The 27786-nt window shown below is 48.6% G+C and overlaps 2 protein-coding genes and 1 pseudogene across 2 annotated transcripts; 1 reads left to right on the forward strand and 2 right to left on the reverse strand.

The window, feature by feature from the left end:
- Nucleotides 1–1017: 1017 nt before the first annotated feature.
- LOC130038369 (ubiquitin-conjugating enzyme E2 K-like) lies at nt 1018–14372 on the forward strand (annotated as a pseudogene).
- A 381-nt stretch (nt 14373–14753) lies between these two features.
- Nucleotides 14754–16208, reverse strand: LOC130038371 (heat shock transcription factor, X-linked member 3-like). The gene is made up of 2 exons (XM_056130253.1): nt 15663–16208; nt 14754–15257 (listed from the first exon to the last, which is right to left on the reverse strand). Exons 1-2 carry the CDS (start codon nt 16206–16208, stop codon nt 14754–14756), a joined length of 1050 nt encoding a protein of 349 aa, XP_055986228.1.
- A 9649-nt stretch (nt 16209–25857) lies between these two features.
- On the reverse strand, nt 25858–26862 carry LOC130038372 (melanoma-associated antigen 10-like). Its single transcript, XM_056130254.1, has one exon. It carries the CDS (start codon nt 26860–26862, stop codon nt 25858–25860), a length of 1005 nt encoding a protein of 334 aa, XP_055986229.1.
- Between the last annotated feature and the right edge of the window lie 924 nt (nt 26863–27786).

Consider the following 27786-nt stretch of genomic DNA (forward strand, 5'->3'; position numbering starts at 1 on the left):
TAGGGCCTCCTTAGCAAGAAATGCCAGTGGAAAGAATGGAAAGAGAGCCAGAGTAAATAAAGGGAGCTACAGACCTGTAATACAGTCTAAGAGTGTTTCCCAAAGGACATGGTGGAATCCAACATGAGCTCCCTGGAGAGCACTGGAATGATCTGGAGGGGGCAGTATTAGCATTAGGTGCAATCGAGGTATTGTTAAATGCTTTGTTTTGGTGTCACATATGGCAGGGATCAGGGCTTACCTTTAGCTCTGTGCTAAGGGATAGGTAAAGGTAAAGGCCCTCCCGTTGATCATCGATTTGCTCGAGCGGGCCCAGTAACGTCTCCATTGGAGACTTTGTTGTTACTGTGTCTGGCATATCGAATACTCTCGGTAGCTTGCCGGGCTCTCCGAGAGGGGCGGAGGAATCAAACTCGGGTCGGCCATGTTGGCCGCGTGTAAGGCGAACGCCCTACCCGCTGTGCTATCGCTCCGCAGAGGACCATATGCAGTTCTGGCCATCAAACCATGGTTGGCTTCATGCAATACCAATGTCTTAAGTTCTGTGCTATCACTCAGGACCTTCGTATTTGTTTAAAGAAGGTCGATTTGTAGACTCTCCCCATGCAATGAAATGTTATGTAGTCATGAGAAAGGAATGAAGGATTGACCCACACTGTAACAGGCAGGGGTAACCTTGAAAACATCGTTCTAGTTCAAAGAACCCATGCGAGATTTTCCAATTTCTTAAAATAGTCAGAAATAGGCATGTCTATAACGACCACCTGCAAATTGGTAGTTGACAGGCGTTACAGGACAGGAGATGGAGAGCAACAGCAACAGATTTGCTTTGGGTGGGGATGAAAATGCCTTGAAACTAGGGGTTGTTTAGGTTTAGGCTACCCCAAATGCCACTAAGCTGTTCACTTTAACATGATTCTTTGATGTCTGAATTTTATGGTCTGGTAAGGGGAGCAAGTCTCTTTGTTCTCAAAAGTCTACCGCACTCCTACCTTTGGCTCTAACTGCAATTGGTCGATGTCTCCAAATGACCCATCAAAAGGACTAAACGATAAAGATGTTGGGGAGGACACCATGCTTGTTTCTTATTGCAGATTTGGGTACATCGACTGGATTATGAAATGGTACTGGGCTGGAGAGATAGCACAGCAGTAGCGTTTTTGCCTTGCAAGCGTCAGGACTGGCCGAGCTGGGTTTGATTCCTCTGCCACTCTCGGAGAGCCTGGCAAGCTATGGAGAGTATCTTGCCTGCACGGCAAAGCCTGGCAAACTACCAAGAGTATCTCGCCCACACGGCAAAGCCTGGCAAGCTACCCGTGACGTATTTGATATGCCAAACACAGTAACAAGAAGTCTCACAATGCAGACATTACTGGGCCCACTTGAGCAAATCAATGAACAATGGGAGGACAGTGCAATGCTATGACGTCTTTAGAAAGGAAGAGATGAGTCATGCTTGGGGACAGGCAGTGTCCATATGGCAAGCACTACTTGTCAGGTTTCCAGCGACTGCTGGGATTAGAAGCATGATCCAAATGACCGCGGTGAGCACTCACCTTGCTGTCACAGAGGGCTCATTCACTCTGACAGAGAGTGAGGGAAGGCCCTGGAGTTAGTTTATGGCTGAGGGAACTGGTGCTTTGAAGAGGTGCCTGCTATGGCCTGTGACGGTCACCAAAGGTGCCAGAGACACCTATGGCCCTGTTCTTCAAAGTGGCTGTTTAAAGTATGCAAGATAGTAGTGGAACTTGGTTCTCCAACGCCTGGAAAGGATTCTTTGGAGGGAGCTGGGCCGTGATAGGGTCTGCAAAGCAGCCGTCACTTTCTGGTTCCCTGGCTGGGGCTCCCTAAGGACAGAAAGAAAAATGAATCACAATCCAATCTTCCTCCTATTCTGTTTCCCAGAAGCAATGCCGAGGAGAACATGAGTGGGCAGAGGAGTCGCTGGGAATAACAACTTTGACATTTGCTGATTTCCTTCTGAGTCACAGATTGTGCAGAGCTCTTTACGAAATGGCACATCTTTAGAAAAGAAAAGATGAGTCATGCTCCTTTGCCTCTCTTCATCTTGAATCATTTTGTGCAGACTGCCCTCTCTTCCCTCTTTTTATTTCCTCTTTTCTTGTATTTTCCATCCTGCGGTTGAGTTATTGATTCAACTGGCTCAACTCCAGGTGGATAAACAGGAAGAACCAAGCCGCTCCAGTGCTGTCAGAGACGGAATTAGAGAATTGTGTACGCCTCCGCCAGGCTAGCCAAGGTGCTACTGTTTGCTAGTACTGTCTTTTAAGTGAGTCATTTCCCTACACACATATACACACAGACATTGTTTTGCAAAGCATATACTTAAATCAAAAGAGAAATACCCAGTCCTGTCTTTGCAAGTACAAAAAGGTACAAGTCCTCACTGAACTGTCACTAGTTCTTTGGACCAGTTCCTTGAATAACATATTTTTTTTTTGCTTTTTGTGTCATACCCGGCGATGCCTAGGGGTTACTCCTGGCTCTGCACCCAGGAATTACTCCTGGTGGTGCTCAGGGGACCATACAGGGGTGCTGGGAATCGAACCTGAGTCAGCCATGTGCAAGGCGAATGCCCTACCCGCTGTGCTATCACTCCAGCCCCGAATAACATATTTTTTAAGTTAAGAGTCCACCAGGATTGCTCTTTTTAAAAATTAACAGTATAACAAATCAAGTTTGAGTGGGAGTACAATGGTTGAGGAACCTTTGCGTGCATTGCTTTCACTGAATGAAGTATGACAATTTTTTCTCCCTTTTAGCACAGCGGGTAGGGCGTTCGCCTTACAAGCGGCCAACATGGCCGACCCGAGTTCGATTCCTCCGCCCCTCTCAGAGAGCCCGGCAAGCTACCGAGAGTATTCGATATGCCAGACACAGTAACAACAAAGTCTCCAATGGAGACGTTACTGGGCCCGCTCGAGCAAATCGACGATCAACGGGAGGGCCTTTACCTTTACCTTTACCTTTATCTTTGTGTATCATGGGTCTGAGTGAGGAGGTTATCAATCTTCCAGCTGCTCTTTCTTGTCTGTTCTATCTGTGAAGAATTTCTCCCTTTTCCCCAAGAACAATCTTTCCAGAGGCCCTCAGGGAAAGGACGGAGAGTGGGAGGGTTTCCTATGTATGGGAAAAGACTTCTGGTCTCTGTCTCTTCTGTCCCTTCACCTGTCCCCTAGGCCAAGTGAGTCCTTCCCCCTGCAATGCTAAACTCTAAAAAACAGATGTTTTTGCAAAGGAGAGCCCACATATGGATGTCCAGGACACCGGACTTTCCCTCCACTGCTTCTGCAATCAAAGGCAGAGGATAATCCAGGAAACTGCAGGGTTTTGGTGACTTTCATCCAGGGCTCTCCTCATAGATGTGCTAGGAAACATACCCAAATGTGCGTGAACGTATCATAGCAACGGCAGCTAAAGAGAACCTGAAACATAACAATTTCCAGGAAAAGCTTGAATTATAAGAGATGATTTTGGAAGTGCCTTGAATTCCCATGTGTCCTGTCAAACAGGTGCCCTCATAAAGTTTGCAGACCACCGTTGCTCTTTCAGGGCCACGTGTCCCCAAGTTGGCCCCCAAGATATCCTAGGAGAGCCAAGGGTGTAAAATTCATAAGGATGAAGGGCACAGCATGAGATGTGATGAAAGATAGGGAGATGAAAGGTAGGGCTGGGGGACACAGGGAGAAAACAGGGGATCAGGATGAGAAAAAGGTTGAGAAACACTGGTTTAGACCCAAAGGGGAGCAAGCTAGCTGACTGTGAGGAAATTCACCCTCGTAGGCTATAATTTAAGACATTCTTTTGTGTGTGTATGTGGTGGGGGTAGCCACACTCAGAAGTGCTAAGAGGTCACTCTTCGTGGTGTTCAGGATACCATATGTGGTGCGGTCACTCTTCGTGATGCTCAGGATACCATATGTGGTGCCAGGGATTCCGCTGGGGGCCAGCAGGCAAGACAAGTGCCTTCACCCCTGTCCTACCTCTCGAGCTCCATCATGAGGCTAATTCTTAAAATTCTTGCTTCCCCGAAGATCTCAATTCTATCTTGACCAAGATAGTTTCCCATGTCCTGCATGCTGTCATCAATGTGCTTTGGCTTGAAGGAACGTGACATCTGAAATGCAAAGTACTGCGCTTTTGTGGAATCTGTGAACTGTATGGACGTGATACTGTAAAAGGCTCTACCAATATCTCAAACTCCTCGGAGAGACTCCAAGGGCCTAGTCACCCAGTCACAGCATAGTTAAAGATGAACTATACGGAAACTTCTCTGATCTTTAAGGGACCAGGTAAAACACCCAGAGATGGCAGGCATGCCAAAGACTGGCCAAAGAGTAGGCATATTCATAGCTAAAATGCAACTTTCCAATGTCCTCCAAGTGGGAATTTTTCTATGATGAGTCATAGAACCCAAAAGTTGCCTTTGAAAATTGGGCAGAAGCAAAGCCTTGAAACTCCCAGTCCTTGCACTCATTTGTGGAGTATAAAACAACATAACATGAGGCTGACACCTAAGGATAGTAGATACACGGGACAGATAGATTGCTCCATAGCCATAAGCCTGCCTCATGAACAAAGGGGAGAAGGCAGCTGGAATAGAGAAGGGATCACTAGAAGAAGATGACTGGAGGAATTGGTCGGCATGGGAGATGTGTGCAGAAAGTAGATAAAGGACTGAACATGATAACCTCTCAGTGTCTGTATTGCAAACCATAATGCCCAAAGCTAGAGAGAGATTATGGGGAATCATGTCTGCCATGGAGGCAGGGGGATGGTTAGAAAAGGGGGGGTATACCAGGGATATTGGTGGTGGGGAATGTGCACTGGTGGAGGGATGGGTGTTTGATCATTGTGTGATTGTAACCCAAACATGACAGCTTGTAACTATCTCACGGTGATTCAATAAAACTTTAAAAAAAAAAAGAAAAAAGACACTCCCAGTTCTAACCTTCACCTTATGTCTCTGACAGATGCCACTAGCCACTAACTATCAGGGGCACTGATTGCTGACTGCCTGGCACCTCCCTCTCTGCCAGCACCAGGGACTCTGCAACCAGAGGAACCCCGTATCAATCCTAGCTCCACACTGGCAGTCACCTCCCTAGGCCACACTGGCAAATGTGAATGCCACAGAGGGGCCCAGTCACAGCCACCAGTGGGCACTTAATACAGGGACTGTGGGGAGCAGCTTCTGTTTATCTGACGGAACTTAGCTCCCAGGCTGCCTGCTCTGCCAGCACCGGCCCTACTGGGACACGGATGCAGCCCTTGCTGCCTCTCCTGATCCCAGTGCCCTGGCTCCCTCAGCCGCCAGCCAGGCCAGCCAAGTGTTGGCAGTTAAGCTATGGCCCTGGGGTGGGGAGGGGAGAGCCTCAGGATTCACTCAGGTGATGCCCTCCCACCCAGCATCTGGGGAGGAGAGCATTTTGGATTCCCCAGATCCTGTGGCACTTTGTCTTTGTGATCAATCAGTTGCCAGGGGAATGTGACTGCAGGATCGAGATGAGGGGCATGAGCACTTTTATGTCACTGTCAGTCCCAAAGGTAGAGAGAAAAGTCAGATCAAAGAGCCAACACCCTCTTTTTGCGTCATCCCCCTTTGCGCCTCACCACCTTTGAAGACTCTGAGTGTCTCTGGGTGCACCTAGAGGCCCAGAGAAGGATGGACGCAGGCTCAAGCTGAAGCAGTCAGCAGTCAATCCTGGCCAAGTAACCACGGTGCCACTGTGCTGTACCTGGCCTCCTGCCAGGGCTCTAGCATGATCCTGCAGGCAGTGCCCAGATTTGTTCTTCTACTGTAACTATGGTTATGAAAAAGAGATGAAGAGAAATGCCGGCACCATGGCCTGCAGGACTGTGTGTTCCAAACACTCCAGAGTGTAGGCTAAACTGTGTTCACTTGACAAGAAAAGGAAATGGGTGGGGGGGGGGGTCAGCTTCAATGACAGCTTGTCTGTTCTCAGTGACAAAAAATTACGAACACAGAACTTTGCCCAGCCTCCTCTAGCCCCTGTACTCAGGATTGATTTGGTCAAAAACACCAGGGTTCAGCATGTTCCAAGACTCATTAAAATAGATCTGGCAGGTGAGAATCTTACAGAATTAATAGGAGAAATAGCAGGACCTGCAGACACATCAAATGAAGGAGGAAGATATCCCCTGAAGATGAAAATTCCAGAAACACATTCATTTAACCCTCCCCATCCCCACCAAAGTCTGGTTTAATCAGTAAATTATGGCTTCTCATATTAGTTCCATTACAGAAGTTATTTGTTTGGATATATTGAAAGATCAAAGGCAAGCAGCTTTGATATTTATTATTATTGGTATCATTGTCATTGCAAGCACCGTTGGCAGCTGCAGAAGCACACGATCCTCAAGATGCAGTGGTAGCAAATCACTAGAAACAAAACCCTGAAATGTTCAAACAGACAGCTTGACTCTGGGCGCATGTGTATTCTGAAGCACCAGTTTCTAGTGCAGAATATACAAAAAAAAAAAAAATGAAAAGAAAACCGATGTGCTCTGGGCTTTGATAGGAATGCGATAATAGTGGCTTTGTCTTCAAAGTCCTGGCATGTAGACACTGCAACAAAATTGCTTCTGAGTAATGAAAAGCATAGAGGGCTGCTGATAGTCAAGCTTGCCCTTTTCAGAGGCGAACCACCATCTGTTATGTTTAAGATTGGGCATAGATTTCTTTTAAATTGGCATGCTTGCCTGATGATGTTACCTAGGCAGCATTGGAGACTGGAAAAAATCCCTGCTATGTAAATAAAGCAAATTAAACGCAAATTTTAAAAGGGGGGAATAGAATGCTCAGCCCAGTGCTGAGTGCCTGGGCCCTAAAGCCACCACATTTCTCCTGGCCAATGTACCTCCTTCCTGTTCTCTCTAGTAGTGGCTCACTCCATGAGCTGTCCAGTCAGTTGTCTGGTGTATCACAATCACAATCACAACCATCCTGTTATTCGTCGATTGCCTCGAGCAGGCCCCAGTAACGTCTCCTTCGTCCTAGCCCTGAGATTTTTTTAAAAAGTGCCATATTCAAGGCTCTTTCAGAGTTAGGAGAATGAGAGCCATCATTGTTACTGGTATTTGGCATATTGGGTACGCCACGGGGAGTTTGCCAGAGTCTGCCGTATGGGCAGGTTACATTCGGTAGCCTGCCAGTTTGTCCAAAGTAGGAATGAGATAATAAGTCTGGTGTAAGTGAAGAAAATTCTTCCAGAACTAAGTGAAGACTGTAGCACTGAATCACTGTCCTCCCATTGTTCATCGATTTGCTCGAGCGGGCCCGTAATGTCTCCATTGTGAGACTTGTTGTTACTGTGTTTGGCATATGGAATACATCACGGGGAGCTTGCCAGGCTTTGCCTTGTGGGCGAGATACTCTCGGTAGCTTGCAGGGCTCTCTGAGAGGGGCGGAGAAATCAAACCCGGGACGCCCTAGTCAGCTGCATGCAAGGCAATCGCCCTACCCGCTGTGCTATCGCTCCAGCCCCTAAAAAGAATAAATACACATAGCCAAAAAAAGCAAATGAAAAAATCCTCAGCATCACTAATTATCAGGGAAGTAAAATACAAAAGGGATATCACCTCACACCAGAGTAACTGACGTTTATTAAAAAGAACAACCACCAGTGTTGGCACGAATGCAGGAAAAAAGGGACCCTCATTGACTGCTAGTAGCAATATCAACTGATCCAGACTTTAAAAAAAAAGGGTATGGTTCATTCCTCAAAAAACTAGAAGTTGAATTTCCATATGACCCAGCAACTGCACTCCTGAAAACTACCAAGGGCCAAAACAAATCACTTGATCACTTGATCACTTGACTTCCAGTTAATCGTCGATTTGCTCGAGCGGGTGCCAGTAACGTTTCCATTTGCCCCTGTCATGTGCTAATGTAGCCCAATGGCGTCTGTTCGTTCTAGGAACATGAAGAGCCTCAAAGCCATCGTTCATGATCTTGATGAAGAAGTCTGACCATCTGATAGGTGGACCATCTCGTTACGTGACCAGCCCATCTGATTTTTGATGCCTTGGCAAAAGAGACGGCGTCTCTGATTCTTGATCATTGAGTCAACAGAGGTCAGAACTCCAGATTCTTTCTCTCATTTGAGTGAAACATGATACTCCAAGCATAGCTCTTTCAATTCCTCTTTGGGAGACCCAATAGAGTTCTCATCCTGTTTGCTTAGGGCCCAGGTCTCTGAGGCATATGTTAATGCAGGGAGAACAGTGGAATCAAAGAGATGTGCCCAGAACCGGAGAAAATGCAAATTAGAAAAGATGTCTACATCCCTACTTTCATTGCAGCACCTTTCACATAGTTCCAATATGGAAAACAACCCAAGTGCAAATGAAGAGTATGAGAACTGGTATTTAGGAGTAAGTTTGCCACTGTGGTCTTCCAAAGAAGAATTGAAAGAGCTATGCTTGGAATATCACGTTTCATTCAAATGAGAGAAAGAATCCGGAGTTCCGACATCCGTCGACGATCAAGAATCAGGGACGCTGTCTCATTTGCCAAGGTGTCAAAAATCAGATGGCTGGTCACGTAATGAGACTTAAAGACGACCGCTGGACTAGAGCTGTTACCGACTGGATTCCACGGGATGTCAAAAGACCGCGTGGCCGCCCACCTACCAGATGGTCAGACTTCTTCATCAAGATCATGAACGATCGGTTTGAGGCTCTTCATGTTCCCAGAGCAAACAGATGCCATTGGGCTACACTAGCATGCGACAGGGGCAAATGGAGACGTTTACTGGCGCCCGCTCGAGCAAATCGACGACTAACGGGAAGTTAAGTGATTAAGTGATTGCCACTGTGGTGAGGGGGATAGATCAGGGAAGGGAACACTATGACAGTGAAAGGAGGTAAAGTGATATGCACGATACCTATCAGTAACAGTATTGGAAACCACGTGGCCAAAGGGGTGCAGAAGTAGGAAACAGTACCTGCCATAGAGGCAGCTGGGGGGTGGGAGGAAAATTGGAGACATTGGTGGGGAGAGAAGCAGACACTGGTGAAGGGATTGGAATATGATACCCCTGAAACTCAATCATGAATAAGTTATAACTGTATATATCTCACAGTGATTTGATTAAAATATATCCAAAAAAGGAAAGAAACTCTTGAAACCTCCTGTGAGGGCCTCTGGTTCTCACTCCCTGCTAATCTCAAGGGGAATCCTTTGTTTTGAGAGGCCTGTGATGTCATCAAGAGGGGATTTTTTTGGCAGGGTGTGGGGAGAGGGGAGCCTCCCAACCAGAGCTTGGGGGCCAACAACGTGGGCCCAGTGGTGCTGAGGGGAGCCTACACCCCAGGGATGGAACTCAAGGCCTTGTGTTTGTGTGAGGCGGAGAGGACAGAGAGGGTCACTTTGTCCCGAGCTGCCTCTGCCACCCTGGGGCCGGCTGGGAAGGCTTGGACGCAGGGTGGAGAGAGGCTTTGCTCTGTGCATGAAAGGAGAGTCCGTCCCAGGCCCTACCCAGGCCCTACTCAGAAAGGAATTTCAGGAGTAGACGAGCAGTGAAGTCAAAACAGATTTTATTTGGAGGCTTTTTAGGTAGGGGAAGGAGAGAGAGAAAGTGAGAGAGTAACGCGCTCAAAGGAAAAGGCGGGTTTTTCCAAAAGTGAAGAGAGCCTCAGTCCACATCTCAAGCCGGGAGATATGGGTGACACATGTGCTCGGCCACATGGGCGCAAATAACACAGGGGCTCGGGCAGCATGTGCGCCCTTCCTTCGTTCGAGGAGGCTTTTATAAGGTTTCCCCAACCTGCCCCCACGAGGCTTTCTAGCTAGGTAAGAGTTTGTCGCTAGGGTGGTAACCAAGGAGGTTGCTTTGGTCTGGAGTTTCTCTGGCAGAGCTGGGGTCATGCAGGTGTCATAAATCTCCTTCGGGTCCTTAGTTGTGAAGTTTGTGTCTCTGTGGGGTCCAGCCTGCCCAGGGTCTGTGGCTGGTGCCAGGAAGATCTTATCAGGCCTAGGCCTTTATTCTTGCAGCTTCAGGATTATTGGGTTTATTACTTCTCAGAAATTCCTTGCCATGGGCTCTCTCCTACCTACCTGCCTGCCTCCAAACCACCCTGTCGTTTGGGGCGGTGGAAGACTCCGGAGCCCACATATCATTGGGGCCCTGCGGTTATGACCACCTTAGTAGCGGTAATGACCAAGGCCCAGCGGCCCCCTGGCTTTAATTGCCCCTCCAGAGCTTCCTCCACTAGAGCCGTCTCCAGCTCAGAAAGCATTTTCTTGTTCAGACAGGATGTTAGGAATGGCGTGTGCCTCTCCAGGACAAACGCTTTCTGACTTTAATGGGGATGGTGACACAATGTCTCTAGGGCCAGGCGACCGCTCAGGGCCTGGCAGCAGCTTTGCATGCAAGACTCCTGGTTCAATCCTCTGGCACTGTACACCTGAGCACTGCCCGGAGCGACCTCTGAGCAACAGGCTTGGAGTAGCACCTGCTCTGACTGTGTGGAAGTGGAAATCCGCCCTGGCCAAGAGCAGGGAGGAGCGGCCAACTGCAAGTCTCTCTGTGCTGGCTTCTTCCTCCAGGCAGCCCTCAGCTGAAACTGAGCCACGTCCCTTCCTCCGGGCCGCGGTGCTATTTTCTTTTTATCAACCTAATACAAAGATGGGTGTGCACACCTTGTTTCTAGGCTTCACGAGCTCGAGCGTCTGCCTGGAAGGTACTCATCACCTAGGAACTGCAATTGCTAGGCAAAGTTGAACGGGGCAGCCAGCAGATGGCAGCCTCCTTTGACCAAAGCCTGGCTAGAGATCTTCCGACACGAAACAGGGCCATGCCTGAAAGCGTTTGCGGGCATCCCCATTAACCCCCAGGGTGTCCATACTAGGCAGCGGGCTGCTCTCCGTCATGGTCTGGACCGCACTGTCTACCCACCGCCTCCAGGGGGAGGAGGAGCAGAGGCCCTGCGGGAGGGTCACTGCCAAGGGGCTTCTGTCCCAGCCACTTCAGGGACAGCTTTCAGGGAAAGCCACTCTGTGCTCGCTTTCTAACGATGAGGAAAAGAGACCGTGCTCATATTTCAGACATGCTGGCCTGCACCAAGAGCCAGAGCTGAAACTGGATGAGATTACAAACGAGCGTGGAGTGCTTTCAGGCTGTCCTTCAGATAATCATTGTCACTCTGTAGCCTTGGAAACCTGGGAACAGAATACCAAGTGTGCTCAGGGCCTCAAGGTCGTCCACACATTGCTTTGCTAAATAACATGCTTTGGATTCCCAATTCTTTCTCTGCTGCCAGCTACCGGCAAGCGCCCTGCCCCCAGCAGACAGGTGGGGAACCGAACTTCCGCCTTGTTCTGACACCAGCAATGGAACCCAAGCTCCCTGGGTCCAGGGTCTGGTTTCACAGGGCAGCTTGCTAAGGTCATCTCGGGCCCCAGCATGTGCGATATGGTGGGGATGGGGGGTGTGGACTCATCCCTTTCCCCACCCCCCGGGGCCCGGGACCCAGTTGCCAGTGGGTGTGGAACTGCAAGGCTGCAGGAACCCCTCCTCCGCTCAGGCTCCGCATCTGCAGGAACCGACTCCCCACGTGCGCCGTTCCCAGCTCTGAAAGCCCCTCCTCCCGGAACGGCCTCCCGTCTGTGTCTGGGGGGCCAAAGAGGCCGCCCCTCCCTGAGCTCGAGCACCTCCCCCTGCCCCCTTGGAGTTGGGGCCTTGCTCTGTGACGCCACATGGTGACAGAGTCAAGGCTTTGGCACTCAGTGTCCCTCAGGGCCCCAGGGAGCGGCTCCCCTCTTAGCTGTTCCCTGCGGTCCCCGAGGATTTCCACCCTTAGCCTATGCTCAGGCCTCTCACAGGGGCTCCAGGCGGGCACTGCCCACAGCCTCAACCTGCTCTTTCCCAGTAGGCTGGCACGCGGGGCATAGTGGAGGTCCGAGGAAGGGTGGCGTGTCGTTCTGGTTTCGCTCCTGGGCACCCTCTGAGTTTGTTCCCAGGGTGAACCTGGCTGGGGCCAGCCCTGGGCTGTGATAGTATCATGCCACTTGGGCTGACTGGCAGTGTGGGGGGCTTTCGCTGGCTGGCCTGGGGCTCCAGGCTCCTCACCCGTGCCCCCTGGCCTGCCCCAGGGTGTCCTGCCCCTGGCTGTCTTGCCCCAAGGGTGTCCTGCCCCCAGGGTGTCCTGCCACCGCCTTCTGGCCCCTGACAAGCTGCTCACCAGGGCAGCTGTGTCTGCAAGTCGCTGCCATAGCCCGGTGGCGGAGGGGCACGGAAATCCTCCTGGGGTCCTTCCCACCGCCCACTTGCTCCGCTTTGCCTCCTGAGGGGTGCAGGCCACAGGGCAGAGTGCGGTTCTGCCAGCGTCAGTGGCTGGAGCTGCTTCCCGGTTCTTCTCCCACGCACCCACTCCCGAGGGTCCCACCCTGGGTGCTGGCTGCACCTTCAGGCCATCTGGATCACAGTGGCGGGGAGCTCAGAGCAGGGCCCTCCCCAGAACCCCTGCAGCTCCGGCTCCCTGCTTTCCTGGTCAGCTGGGAGCCTGGGACTGGAGGGACACGCTCCCTTAGTGCTGTCCCTGCCTGTGGGTCTCAGGGTCACCCCAAACTGGCACAGCTGGTTGTGCAATAATCCCAATAATAAAGAGGTGGGACATGGATCACCCCGCCAGCTGCCCACTGAGGACATAGGAAATGGACACCCGGGGCCCCAGCCCAGTTGCCAGGAGTCCCACCCCCTCCGATGCTGCCTGGACCCTCCTAGCGGGGAGCAGCTTCAGGGCAGGCCAGGCCGCCATCTGGAAATGACAGGACAGAGGTGACACGCAGCAGAGTGAGTAGAGGAAGCACAGAGTGAAAACCAGAGGCGCCCCAGATCCCAGACCAGCTCCGAGCCAGCCTGCAGAGACACGCTGACCTCCGCACCCGTGTCAGGACCACTCCAGCAGCAAAGTCGGGGACACCTGCACCCCCACACAGAACATGTTTCTTCTCAACCGCAAAAGGTGGTGTTCCCAGAAAGGCCCAGGGCCCCACCGGCAGTCACGGGGTGCTTTGGGGTGTAGGATGAGAACCCAGTGCCCCCAGCCATAGTGACCCCAGGAGTCCTTTCTGAGGACGAGGACCAGATGTTTTGTGCTGAAGTACAGCCAAGCGTGCAGCTGGGACTGGGGGCCTTGGTCATAGAATCTGAAGGACGCAGAGTAGGCCTTGACCGCCAGCCACACAAGTTCCCAGGGCCCCAAGATCGTCTCTCTCAACCCAGCCCGGTGAATCATATCCCTGTTCTTCCCATCCTTCTAGCCTCTACCTCCTCAGCCAATCAATCTCAATCCCTGTTCGTGTTCTGCTCCTGAGCCTCACCCTTTTCCTCCCCGGGGAGTTCTGTTCCTCCCATTCTCCTCCCAGCCACACCCCTCTTCCTCCCTGACTTCCTAAGGCCTGACTCCCCTCCTCTCCACTTCCTCCTTCTTAGCCCTTTGCCACAAACACTCAATGGGACCACAGTTCCTTCCTTAGGAATGTTTCAGTCTCGCCCCAGGCACTCCCTGAGAGCCTCATCCCCCCCCCCCCCCCCAGCCCTCCCTGTCAGTCCTCACACCCCTCCTCAACTTTTCTATCATCCTGCCCACCACTCAGCCCTTTCCCTTTTCCTACTTCCCATTCCCTGCTGGTCCCAAGCCCCAAGTATTACCCAGGCTGAGGGTCATCCAGGGCCTCAGGGTAATGCCTTCTAATTTCCAAATGACGGGGCCCCAATGCCTACTGCATGCAGAGCTGATGCTGGGCTGCTATGCAGGGGCATACTTCATGAGCACAGACATGTGTGTGACGCTGTGAAAGGGCAGTTGGATCCCCCGGGATGCGGAAGTTTCTCAGACTCACTAAGTCCTCAGTCTGTCTTTGCTCTGGAGCTGCAATGACCTCGCCAAGAAGCCAGCCACCAAGCACTTCTGTACTGTCTTGGCTTCTGTGTAGACATTTCTCCATGTGGGAAAAATGGTCTGGGGGCTCTTGGGGCCTCCCAGGATCCCACACCTCAACAGAAGTGGCTCAGTGTACCTGCATTTCTCAGTCTCTGTGGAATCCCATTCCTGCCAAGAGGGATTAGGCCCTTCCTGCCGCTGGCACCTGCGGGGCTTCTCTGGACGGTGCCTCTGAGCTGCATGCATGAGCTACGGAGGCTGGGAGCCCACAGGGTGGCATCGGCCACACTTTCCATCCTCCCACAGCCGCCATCCTGAGCGTGCACCCCACCCTGGAACGCGAGTGCCCGCCAGGGACACCTGTTTAGACCCTCACCCCCTTCCTGTGCCCTTTAGGCTGTGATCTCACCCAGGTTCCAGGCAGGATGACACTGAGGTAGCTGGGGGATGCCCCAGGCTTGAAGTGGGCCTCTGTGCTCCTGCCAAATTTCTGGCTGAGTGGGAAAATGCAGCTACTTCTAGTGAAAGGACCCAGGACAAAAGTTCATTTAGGCTCAGGCACTTCCTGCTTCCTCCAGTGGTTTACAGGGGAGCAATTTAAGAGCCCTGAGCACTGCCTGGTATGCCCCACCCCCTCAAAAGAAGGTAGAAAGTTAGAAGATAGATTTAGGATTTTTGAATTATTTATTTGTTCCTTCCCCAGACTGTTGTTTTGTCTCTCTCTTTCAGACTGAAAGAACATTCAGAGGTACAAACAAGCAATTTGTGTTGGTTCGTTAGTGATGGCTCAGTCTTGGGGTTCTAGGTATTCATTGAACTGCTCACAGTTCACAATAGTAATCTGAGGGGCCCTCCTCTGGCTCATCCTCATCATCACTATTCTCATTTGCCGAGTTGTTGCACAGAGCCATCATAGAATTACCAGTAGAAGACATGGGGAGACTACTGGATATTTCTAGGTCCTGCACTTTCTCATTAGTTGCAGACTCAAAGATGCTATTTCTGGGCATGCTCTCCTCTCTTTGTCCACATCTCTCACTAATATTGTAGGTTTCCACAAGAGATTGATATATATTGCTCATTGACATTGAAGATTGAGCATTGTCAGGGCCTTGAGTAGTAACTTTCATCTCTACATCTGGATCAACTTCTTGGGTAGACTTACTGGTATGGACTTGAGGAAGATGTCCTAAAGATACCATCATCTTTCCCTGTAGAGCTGCCATTGTGCTGTCTGGGAAAGGAGTTGCTCTTCGTTTGCTTTTTCTTTGGATGTTATCAATGAGATGAGGCTGATCTTTCAGGAAGTTAGGATTGCAGTAGACCTGGATCAAAACCACGGTAGTCAGACTGGGAGTAAATGTCCATTCCTTCCCACCTCCAAGTCCTAAAGTTCCGCCTGACTTTCAGCAAGGATAAGATCTGGTAAGTTTCATGATTCCCTAGAGCATGGACTCACTAAAGGTAGAGGCTTAGGTTAAGGTGTGCTTGCATCTGTTCAGAATCAATAGGCCTACAGTGCTTTCCACTACCTGCATATTATTCCCTAAGGGGGTTGTAGTGCAGGGGAACAGCTACACTATCAGGGCTTGCACCTGCATCTTATGGGAATATGTCATGTGAAAAAATTATCCCAGAAACTAAACCCTTACACACTGTTATTCATCTGTGGCCAACAGGACGATTTCAGGAACAGGGAACAGGGGTAAGGGAGGGACTTTCTACTTTACCTTAACTCTTTTCTTTCCTGGAATGTCACATGAAGAACTCAAGCCTATTTTGTTGAATCCATGTAGGTGAAGTAGCCGGATGAAGGTTTTTAAGCTGTCTGTTTCAAATATTCTGTCAGCGTCTGTTCGTTGAAGAACTTCTCCCTGAAATAGCTCTTCCTCAATGATGATGCTATCTCCATTATTACTCCAGCTCACAGACTGGATGGTGTCATCTTCCACGATCATCCAGAGTTTTACTGGAAAAGGGAGTTCAAGGATATTTCCCCCAAGGTTGACGATGTTCTGTGGTGGTCTCAGCTGGTTGTCAGAGACTGCAGCTTGTCTCAAAACTTGATCACCAGACATCCCCAAAATATCCCCTGGTATTCGCTGGTCATCTTCAAAGCATCTTGTACTCACAACTGGAATCTCTTCCACATCCCAGATCTCTGGTTCTTCATTTCGATCTTGGGATGAACTTACCTCACTGGCTGTTTCTGTGTCTTCAACACAGGATGAGTCTAGCTCATCTTGGTATGTATTATCATTATCCTGATTCTCCATTGGTCTAACCTAGATCAGAAACATTTTATACTCATGAACTACTCACTGTAGTGTCTAGCCCAAAATGCCAGTAGCCTGAACCAGGATGCCTTAGCCAATGGCTGAAATCATCTGCCCCTTTATTTGTTATACATGATGTCATAAAGGGGCTCACTGTCAGCCTGGAGAGGGAGCCCTGGCCAAGTGCATGTGGGGGGTGGGGGTGGGGGAGGGGCTCTAGCTTCTTTTCTTTGCAGCAAGCATTTAAAACTGAGGTTTGAGTTTCCAGAGGTTATTTTACCAGTTGACACATGCATTGTTTTCTGGGGCCAGATACTGGATGGGTTGAGAAACCACAATCCTACCTCCATTCCCATGTCTGCAGATGGGAGAGCCCAGGGTGGGGGGCTCTGTTGCTAGCCTCTTTTCTCTGCTTGCTCCTAGCTCAGGTACCACCAGGACTGCCTGCATCTGATGCATCTCTGGGTGACAACACCAGCAGGAAGACGGCAGCCCCTGGCAGTTAGCTTGGCCTAATTAGCCTCAGTGGCTCTTCTCTTGGTCGCCCCCTCCCCTCCTGCCCTGGTCTCTCCAAACCGCTCCTGCTGCTTGCTCGGCTCTGCTCTGATGGGCCTATACAGAGTCCTGCTTTCTTGCTCCTTCTCAGGTTGTCCCCAGAGCAGGATTGTGCTCGGCTCGGTAGGGGTATGCCCCAAAGGACATGACATCCTCCTCTGTGCTGTGAATTCTCCTCTGGTACTCTGCTCCCCCGTGTCTCCTCCCTCTCTGCTCACAAGGGTAGTGCCTACAGTTTCTGTGCATTCTCCTGAACTTGTCTGTGCCCAGGATGTTCTCACTGTGACAGCATCTGTTTGCCTTTTCCAGTCACATCCCCAGACCCAGGGGCTCAGTCTCTCTCGTGTCTTCTTTTGAGGCAGATATCTTTTGCTCCTGAGGGTGGGTTGGGTTCTGCTTTTCCAGACTTGAGGCTTCCTGCTTCTAAGTGTGATCTCCTTTGATACTGCCCCTTTTAATGATGGTTTGGGGGTTCAGTATAATTGTCTTGTACTGAAACAGAGCATGTCACTGACCTAACCCCCTTGAGCCCCCCTTGCCTTTCTCCAAACCCACCCCCTCCACTCTGTATCCTGTCATTTAGATTCACAGCAGTTTCATCAAATGACTTTGTGTTTCAAAGGGCTGTTTTCCAGAAGTTCCAAGGCATTTTGTCCTTGATTAGCTGGGCTCCCTGGCAAAGCAGCATGAAGACTGGCATAGATGAGAGTGTGGGGTGGGTGCAGAGAAAGACCATGCCTAAGTAAGAGTCTTCGTCACCATAGATAAAAGGGTTTGCCTGTGGTTTTTGTGATGTGTATTCTCTAGCCCTTATGTTGCTGGCCTCTCTTCTTTGCTTACTCTTAGGATATCTGTGTTCTTGACAGCAACTCATGGGAGGCAGTGGTACCATGGAAAGGTCCCACCTCCTCATGGGATGCTCCAAACTGTTTATCCCTGACTCCTTCCCTGTTTTCCTAACTCCAGGAGCCCCCCCGTGTTGTCATCTAGCTAGATGAGGGTCTTCACTGACCCCCAGTGCCCTCAGCGAGTCTGACTGATGCCCAAGTTGCAGAAGCAGTAAAAAAGGGCATTCTTTAGTTTTCTTCCCCCCTGCTTCTGCCAAGAACTATTCTTTCACTTTGATTTTCTGTAGCTTGAACATGACATCCCTAGATATAAATTTTGTTGCTTTATTTGATAATTAATCTAACTTTGTCCTTGCTGAGCTCCCTGAGCCTGAGTACCAGGTCTACGAGACGTTTTGGAAAATTCTAAGCCCTTTCAGTAGCATTTTAAATAGTTCTTCTGTTTCTTTCTCTATTTTTTTCTCTGTGGCCCACTTACACATTAAACTTTTATTTTGGGGGCCAGGGCAGTGGGTGAGTGATACCCACACCGAAGTGCTTCAGGCTTACTCTTGATGTTTTTAATGAACACTTATATCGATGCTCAGGGTACCATATGTGGTGCTGGGGTTTCAACCCAGAATTAACTGCATACAGAATAAGCCCCTTTCCCCCTTGCCATCTTTCCAGCCCACATTACATCTCTTGTCCCACAGTTCCTGAATACTTTCTGCCATAGTTTTTCACTCTGTTGTCTCTGCATTTCCTTTTGGAGTTTTCTGTTTGCATTTCTTCAAGCTCACTCATTTTCTCTGTGGCTGTTTCCAGGTCACTGATGAGCCTGTCAAAGATAGTCATACATTCCAGAGACTATTTTAATAAAATATAAGGAGCTGGAGTGATAGTACGGAGTGCAGAGCACTTCCTTTGTATACGGCAGATGCAGGTTTGGTTCTTGGCATTGTATTTGACACCCTGAATCCCACCAGGGGTGAGTGATTCCTCAGCACATAGCTAGAAGTGAGCACTACCAGATGTGGCCCAGAAAACAAAAAAAATAAACTTACAGGTTTAATTGAGGTGAAATTCACTAAACAAAAATGTCACCGCCCTTGCTGCTTGTAATGTTCAGTTCTGTGGTATTAAGTAAATTTCTTACCACTGTGTAGTTGTCACTCCCATCTTTCTCCATAATTCTCTTCATACAAAATTGAAACCATATTCCCATTAAATACTAATCTTTCATTCTCCTTCTCTGTGTGTTCTCCAAAGGCCAGCAGCACTCTATCTCTCTTGTTGCTTGCGTTTGGTGGTCTCGAGCCGCTTCCTTGACCCCGGTGAGGCCGACGGCGATAGGTAGGTGAAGGAAGGAATGAGGGCCAGGCTGGTCAGTATCAATTGTACTTTATTCCAATCTCCCCTTCTGCTTCTCTCTCTCCAACCCCCTTCGTCCTCCTTGTTTCCCCCTCATTCTCCTTCTGGCCTCTGGATATGACTCTGCTCCTCCTCTCTTACAGTCTCAGATTAGATAGCAATCACATAGGATGGTGATACAAAGGTGGGTTGATCATTAACAAATCAAGAAAGAATGGTAAGACCACTCCTCCAGGAGATTAACTCAAGGATAAAATCTCATCTAAGGAGATTACTCCAAATTATTAGGAGATCCGCTCAAGGGCAGGATCCCATTCAGGGTGTGTCACTTTCTTCCTTCCTCAACTAGTAATCCACTTACTCAGTTGTAGTAAATCTATTTCTAATATTCTAGCAATGTCATTCTATATGAGCACAGTAAGAGATATAAACTTAAGGTTTGGTTCTTCCCGAGGACATCTCACTATATCTTCCACTATATATATATATATATATATGTATATATATATATATTTATTTGTTCATCAATTTGCTCTAGTGGGCCCAGTAACATCTCCATTGTGTCACTTGTTGTTACTGTGTTTAGAATATCGAATACATCATGGGTAGTTTGCCAAGCTTTGCCGTGTGAGTGAGATACTCTCGGTAACTTGCCGGGCTCTCTGAGAAGGGCAGAGGAATTGAACCCGGGTAGGCTGGGCGGCCACATGCGAGGCAAACGCCCTGCTCACTATGCTAATATATATATATATATATATATATATATAGATAGATAGATAGATATACCGCCCTGCCCACTATGCTATCATACGTGTGTGTGTGTGTGTGTGTGTGTGTGTGTATACACACACACAGACCCTGCTTTTAGGGTGTTAGGAAGTAAGGGCAACTGAGTCAGGAAAGCAGATGCCTAGGAGTAAATATTATTTGTAGTCAATCAACTCCCAAGTTACAAATGCATAATATTAACTGTCTTCCTGTGTCCATACAGAAAGGACATTGCTTTAAGCTAAACTACATAAAAGACATAACTTACAAGTTCAGTGTCCTTAGAAGGATCTGATCTTACAAGTAAACAGAATATGATTAGGGGAAAAGGTGATTAACTGGTTGGGGGGGAGAGCACAGAGAAGAGTTTACAGATAAACACAGAGGAATGGGAGTGAGTCGGGAGCACTGTGATGGGTGTAACCCGATAAACCTAAGCTCCCTGTGGCAAGGGAGAAAGGACAAACCAGTGTTATCCTACACTTCTCCTACCCCTCCCTGTCTCTAAGCAGTCTACATTTGTCTCTGTGAGTTTGACTACTTCTGAACATCTCATGCAAATGGAAACATGGAACATTTGTCTTTTTTGTAACAGGCTTGTTTCACTTGGAATAATATCTTCAAGCTTCAACTATGATGAGGCTTATGTTAGAATGCTTCCTTTGCAAATGAAATACCAGGACCTTCTAGGTTGGAACTACATTTTATTTGTTGGTAGATTTTGAGATTGCTTTCATGTCTGGACTTATATGGATAATGCTATGATCATGGGAGTAAAAATCCTTTGAACCAGTTTTTATTTTTTTGATATCTGCTCAGAAATGGGATTGCTGGATAATGTGGTAATTCTGTTTTTCATATGCTAAGGAACTGCCATGATGATTTCCCCAGCAGGTTTATTATTTACATTCCCACTACAGGTCCATGAGTTCTTATTTCTCCCATCCTCAGCAACATGATATTTTGTGGTTTTGTTGGAAGTGGGTTTCCAAAGGGGGGGGGATCAGTGGTGTTGAAAGTCATTCCCAGTGATTGTTTATCAACCAGTCTGGGAAAATGAATGCTAGGGCCCAGGGATGCAGTACTGGAGATCACCTTCTCTGTCTTGGGAGCCTCCAGGGCAACACTCAGTGGGACCCAGGTAGCATGCAGTGCCAAGGATCATAGTGGAGTTGCATGCATGTACTTTAGCCCATGTACTGTCTCCCAGATTCTGCTTTTCTTTGAGAATATGTACCATATGAGTGATACAGGTGATTATGGGTGAAATCCCAATATAGTCTGGACTTGCATTTCCATAGCAAACAATCCCCTTTCAGGGGGTTCATTGGCTATGTGTAGACCTTCTTTGAGTAAATGACTACTGCAATTCTTTGTACATTGTCATTTGTTTTTCCTTTCCCCTTTGTTGTTTCATTGTTCAGTAGTCACCACCCTTGATTCTGGTGCTCGCACACTTCCAGTTGTGGTTGTTTCACATTTGCTTTCAGTGGTCTTAAGGAGGCTGCACAATTATAGTGCTCACAGAATTCATACAGCTGAGTTGCACTGCTTGCACACAGTTGGTGGCAGTGTGCTGGATACACATTTGTGTTGTGATGCTGAAATGGGATTTGCATGTAGGATGGAACCAAAATCAAAGTTGAGGCCTCATGCCTGTAAGCAGGTATCGACCACTGAGACATACATCGGCTCTGTGCATTCTGTAAGAGGATTTTTTTGTTGTTGTTTTTTGTTTTTTTGTTTGTTTTTTTTTCTGCAGAAGTGTGTAGATCTTTAGATGCTATAATGGGAAGATCTCACATTCATCTTATTAAGAGACCAAGTCTTGTGACAGGTCACACTGTACAATAAAAACATTTCATACAACCTCTGTGTGGGAAAAATCCTAGAATCACCCTGCAAAGAATAGAAACTTGTTTGTTGCTTATGGTGACCACTGAAAGGGAGATAGATATGGGAGGAACTTCATGATGGGAGAGGTTTCAAGAATCTAGTATTTAAATTTATTGCAGAAAATATAAGTATATGTGTAATATATGTATATGTCACATAGTAAACTATAATTCATAATTATTTCTATAAACCTAATGAGAGGAATAGTACCTGCATCAGTCAAAGTGGCTGCTATTTAATGCAGTAAACAAACCCTGACATTTCAAGGTTCAGAGAACAAAGTATGTTGGCGCACATTTTTTCTGATGCCGCTCGGTAGGGTCTGCCTTTCTAGTGGGGCAGGATGTTCCCATCTGTGAACGCTCCATCTCCACCCGGGTCCATGTTTGCTGTGACCCAAGATAGGAGCAAAGGTCAGTCACATTGGCTCTCTAATAACCATGTGATCTTTTGCTCATGCCTCACTGACAAGAGCATGTGACCCTACTGACTACAAGCATGCTGCAAAGTCCAGGGCAAGGAGACTGGACATTGGGCTGTCATGTGTCCAACAAGTTGGTGCTCAGTTAGAGGCCACAACACTTTGTTAGGACAACAATTCTCTTCAAGGTCTGGAAGGGTGTCTGACAAGGTTCCCTTTGCCTTAATTTTTGTTAACATTGCAGTGCCTACCAGGTATGACAGGTACTTTCAAATCCATGGTCACAGATGACTATCAGATGAGTTGGTCACTCTCAGCAGAGTAGGTTTGATTTTGTGGCACCGTGCACCTTCCAGTTCTTCCCTCTACCACATACCTGTTATATCAGGAGATGGAGAGTCCTACCTTCCTTCTGATTCCTGCGCACAGTACTGATCAGTATGTCTCTGCCTCCCTCCCTGGATCTCTGCTTCCCTTCCTGTGCTGCGGGAGTGTCAGTTCTTCTACCACCAGGCTCACCTCCAGCCAGGTACACACCCCACAGCAGGTAGGGAGGGAGGGGATTGTTCAATTCCTCCTCGGAAATATGACCTATGCTGTCCCGAGGACCCCAACTTTAATGGGGTTTGAAGGAATTGCGCTGCAATGAATGTTTGGTTCTGGTCTTCCACTGATACAGAGAATTTTTGTCTCTCAACTCCCCAACAGCTCATATCAACTCTTTTCTGTGTTCAGAAAACGACCCAGTTAAAGTCCTCCTGCAAACCCAGCAGCTTGGAGCAGAAAAGTGAAAGGACTATGCGTTAATCCAGGCCATCATGTCTGCCCGGAGGGGAAAGGGTGTTGGTCCCTTCCGCCCTACTCCCTCTGTAAAGAAAGATGGCGGCCACATGGGAGCCTTGTGGACAGCAGGTATGAGCCGGGGGTGTGGGGGCGACTAAAACCTCAGGGGAAGGGGGGCGTTCCGGTCCGTCCTTCACGCCCTACCGAGGTCACCAGTTGCCCCCCTCAAGCGGCTCTCCAGCACGGCCACGGCCCCAGAAGCACAAGGACTTAATGCAGAACCCGGAAGCTTGGAGCAGAAAAGTGAACGGACTATGCGTTAATCCAGGCCATCAGGTCTGTCCGGAGGGGAAAGGGTGTTGCCCCAGTCGCCTTCTCCTCTCTGGAAAGAAAGATGGCGGCCGCATGGGAGCCTTGTGGACAGCAGGTATGAGCCGGGGGAGTGGGGGCGACTAAAACCTCATGGGAAGGGGGGTGTTTCGGTCCGCCCTTCATGCCCTACCGAGGCCACCAGTTGCCCCCACTAGCGGCTCTCCAGCACGGCCACGACTCCAGAGCACAGAAACCAATTTCTTAACTATCTGACTTTCAGTAGAAATACTTCCAGGGTCAATAAGTAAAATAGCAGAAATCCAAAACCAACATTTAATTCTTGAACCCAGCTGTAGAAAGCAAATCACTTCACAATGCTTTTTCAGCATGTCTGATTTGGGGGGGTGGGTAAACTCTAAATAATAGTGGTGAATCTTTTATTGAAACAATGAATCTAATCAAAGCAGATAGAGTGTTAACTAGAATTCATCTGCCCCACAGGGACTGGGAGGGGTGGGGGGTGGGGTTTTATTGGGGTTCTTCATGGTAAAAAATAAGTATTGGTAAAGGGAAATGTGTTTGATATTTGCATGACTGAGACCTAAACCTGAAAGCTTTGTAACCTTTCCCACGGTGATTCAATAAATAAATAAATAAATAAATAAATAAAGTCCTCCTGCAATCTGTTGGGTGCGATTTCAGGATTACACTTCAGGACCCCATCAATTATAGAGCAAACTGCTCATAGCACTTTCAAAAGATATGAATATCTGTGAAGTAGATTATTACAAAGTTGTTCATGATTGGGGTTCAGTCATACAATGACCCAACAGCTACCCTTCCACCAGTGCATATTTTCCACCACTAATATCCCCCGTTTCCCTCCCACCATTCTCCAATACCCCCCCCCCAAACCTGCCTCTATGGCAGGCACTTTTCTCCTTTCTCTTTTTCCTTTTGTGCATTATGGTTTGCAATACAGGTACTAAGAGGTAATCATGTTTGTTCAGGGTGTGCAGTATTTTTATCAGGAAGGTAATGGTGGAGTAGCTTTTTGAACTGGGTGGCAGCTTTGGGGTGTGGACACAACTGCTGAGGCTTTCAGAAGTCAGAGAGGTGGGGAGGGGTAGCCCATCCCGATCCCCAGAAAGCCTGGAGATTTCAGTCATAAAACCCAAATATCTGAATTTTCAACAGGTTAATATCTTGATGAGGTCTTTCCCAAGATGGTTCAGTCCAGCCAGGGGTATTTTGGATTGTGGGAACAAATGATTGCCAGAGACTCTGCTTGGGTGAGTACAGGCTGATCTAGTCCCCTCCATTTTACCCTGTCTTTTCACTTTTATCAGGTGCCAAGAATAACTGTGGATTTTGATTTATTTCAACACTTATTTATGGGTCTGTGAAGCTAGGCAGATAAATGAACTTGTATAGCAAGCCGGAGCTGTGCGTGTGGCTCCACATACCTAAATTTTAGTCATTTAATTTATCTGGAAACTTGGTCCCAAGACATTAGAGTCTGGACAGAGGCACAGCAGCAATTTTGGGGTATCGGGAAGTCTGAAGGCACTATCAGGCTGCGATGCACTCGCCCCACAGGTACAGGTTGACCTGCTGTTGGCACCACACTCACTCATAGCACATTTGGGAAGCAGCATGTCAAAGACTCTCAGGGAATACTGACCAGGCAACTAACCTCGCAGGGACATGTAGCTTTGTGACTGAGAGGGCTTTAGGGTAAGGATTTCTGCAAGGAAGGCACACAACATGTCAGGGCAAGTTCAGGAGATTCCATGCAGCCTTCAGAGCACAATGACCTGCTCAGCCAACCGGGTTCGGGAGCCACACAGGGGGACAAAGAAGGAGATAGGGAATGTGTTTCTGTGGCTGAGTGGGGCTGTCAGCGTTCAACCACCATAGAGCCCACACGATGTGTGCTCCTGCTGGCAGCCGGCCTTCCTCCTTCCTGCTCTGACTCCGTGGCTTGGGCCCCTGTGACTCTGGAGTCCTGTGAAGGCATAAGTAGTGTGAGGAGGAGGGGGGAACAGGCTGGGAGGAAGGGAGCAGCAATGCCTGGGGTCGGGCTTTCACTCCTTCAATGAGCAGTACCCAAGCTATTGCTCTGTGGGGTGGGTGCCTGCTGTTCATTCTTTTGTTCCACTCTCACAATTCAGGGTCTTTTGAAGTAAAGATGCTCAGTGAGCAGGGAGTTCCTTCATGGAGACCAAATTACTCTTATTGTCTTTTTAATAGCTGTTTAGTCATGTAAATGTGGACTTAACAAAAGAAAGAAGACATGAAGATGTAGTTTTTAAAAAATTTTTATTACCTTATATCTGACCCTTTCCATTTTCTTGCTATATATCTCACATTTCCAAGACAATTTCCATTCCAATGTCATATCTATTTCTGGGTCACAGCTAAGGTAGATATTTCCCTATGTGTTTAAGAGAATATCAAAACCCTTCTTATGAACTGGGTAAGAGCAAATACATATGCAGTCAATGACATATACAGACTCAAAAGCTAAAGGCAATTCAATTTTCCATTTAAAGGAACAACATTTGGCAAACATGTAAAGGAAACCAAAATGAATTTCTCAACCCTCACAGAGAATATGAACATAACATGCTCACTCTCCTTTGTGTGTGCAGCTCACCAGCCCTCCACCACTTAGGACCTTGCCTGCTCTCTACACCTCCTGAAATCCTGGCTAGGTCGTCTCCTCGTTCATGTCCCACAGAGCAAGGAAGCATCGGGGATCCATGCTAGTGAGCTTGACCCAAAGCTCCAAGATTTTACTCTTGCTGGTTTGAGCATGGGCCCTGGGGCCCCACAGGAACATGTAGCGGACAGGGTGGCTGCCAGGCACCTGGCGGTACTCCAGGTACTGCTCCTGAACCCACACCTTGGTGAGGAGCTCCCTGGGCTCACCATAGATGAAATGCTCCTTCCCAGGTTGTACCCCCAATAAGGTAAGGGATTCCCAGACATTTTCCTCAGAGGAACAATCACCCTCCAGGAGGATGATAGCCAGAACCATCATCAGCAGACCGGTCTTGGGCATGTCCTGCTCAGGATTCCCCATGGCATCAGAGATGAAGTCCAAGTTGGTGACCAGGACATAAGAGTGACCTTGGGGGTCAGCCTCCTGCACCTCAATGCCGAAGATCAGCTGCAGGCACTCAGAGGCCTGGCTGAAGATAATAGGGAAGTAGTCCTTGTAACTTGTGAGCACTTGACTCTGAATTTCTGCCTCACTGGTTGGTTCCTTACTGCGGTACTTGAAGAGCAGGAACCCCACCAGGTCTGCCATTTTCCCAAACAATGCTTCTTCTATGAGGGAATACTTCTTTTTCCCTAACTCCTGGTGACTTCTTGGCCCCTCTTCTTCACTGCTATCACTCTCCTCCAGTTGGCTCTGTGGACTGTCAGCCATGGTTCTGGAGGAGAGTAAAGCCCTTGAAGGTTTCTGGGGATCATAAGGTATCCCAGCAGCAACGTCTTCTTCCAGGGTGCCTGGATACAGGATAGAGGGGGATGCTGGAGTGGAGACATTGAAGGAGCCGAATGCCCTGGGAGAGGAGGAGGCACAGGCAGATGTGGGCATCTCCTGGTCAGCCCGGTAAAACTGCTCATCCTCTAGGCTCTGGGCCTCACTGAGGCTCTGACGTTTTTTCTCCAGCTTGCAGGCCAAGTACTTCTTATGGAAAGACATGATGACACGGCAGGAAGCATGTGCTCAGGAGGTGGCTGATGAGACCCACAGGCCTGGGGGAGAGAGGGGGTATGAGTGGCCTCAGTTCATACCAAGAACCCTTGGCGTCTCAGAAAAGGGAGCCTTACTGGCTATTCTCTCGGGTGTTCCCAACTCCACAAGCTCTGTTCCCCTGGGTGATTTCTACTATAACCTGAAGAAGGAGGTGAGATGGCTCTTCAGTGATCAACAACTTCAGCTGGGGGTTCTGGTTCTGACAGGGGCGTTGGGGTAGGGTGGGGTGAGGATATGTTTTTCCACCCTATTCTTCCAGGGTACCTGGAAGTAGTCATCTCTCTCTTCAGTTTGGTCAGTTACCTATCTGCTCTGGCCATCATGCTGTCCTGAGGTAAAATTCTCGGAACAAGACCACAGCACCCAGACAACATGGAAATTCATCAAGACACACACATTGTCATACCTGCCCAGGGCCCACCAGAGAGCAGGATAAGAATATGGCTGGCTCAAAATCTGGAAACAACCCAAGTGCCCTAGAACAGAGGACTGGTTAAAGAAACTTTGGTACATCTACGCAATGGAATACTATGCAGTTGTCAGAAGAGATGAAGTCATGAACGCAGCTGACCCGGGTTCGATTCTTCCGCCCCTCTTGTAGAGCCTGGCAAGCTACCGAGAGTATTCTGCCCACATGGCAAATCCTGGCAACTTACCAGTGACATATTTGATATGCCAAAAACAGCAACAATAAGTCTCACAATGGAGATATTACTGGTGCCCGCTCGAGCAAATCGATGAACAATGGGAGGACAGTGTTACAGTGCAGTGGTACCACACACATAGGTTGTTCATATACATATATGCTTGTATGTGTCACACTGTGGCTATTGTATATATGGAAACTACATGCATTCTTATTTTATTAAA

The sequence above is a fragment of the Sorex fumeus genome, unplaced genomic scaffold (genome assembly GCF_029834395.1).
Source record: "Sorex fumeus unplaced genomic scaffold, SorFum_2.1 ptg000075l, whole genome shotgun sequence".
NCBI classification, from domain to species: Eukaryota; Metazoa; Chordata; class Mammalia; order Eulipotyphla; family Soricidae; genus Sorex; species Sorex fumeus.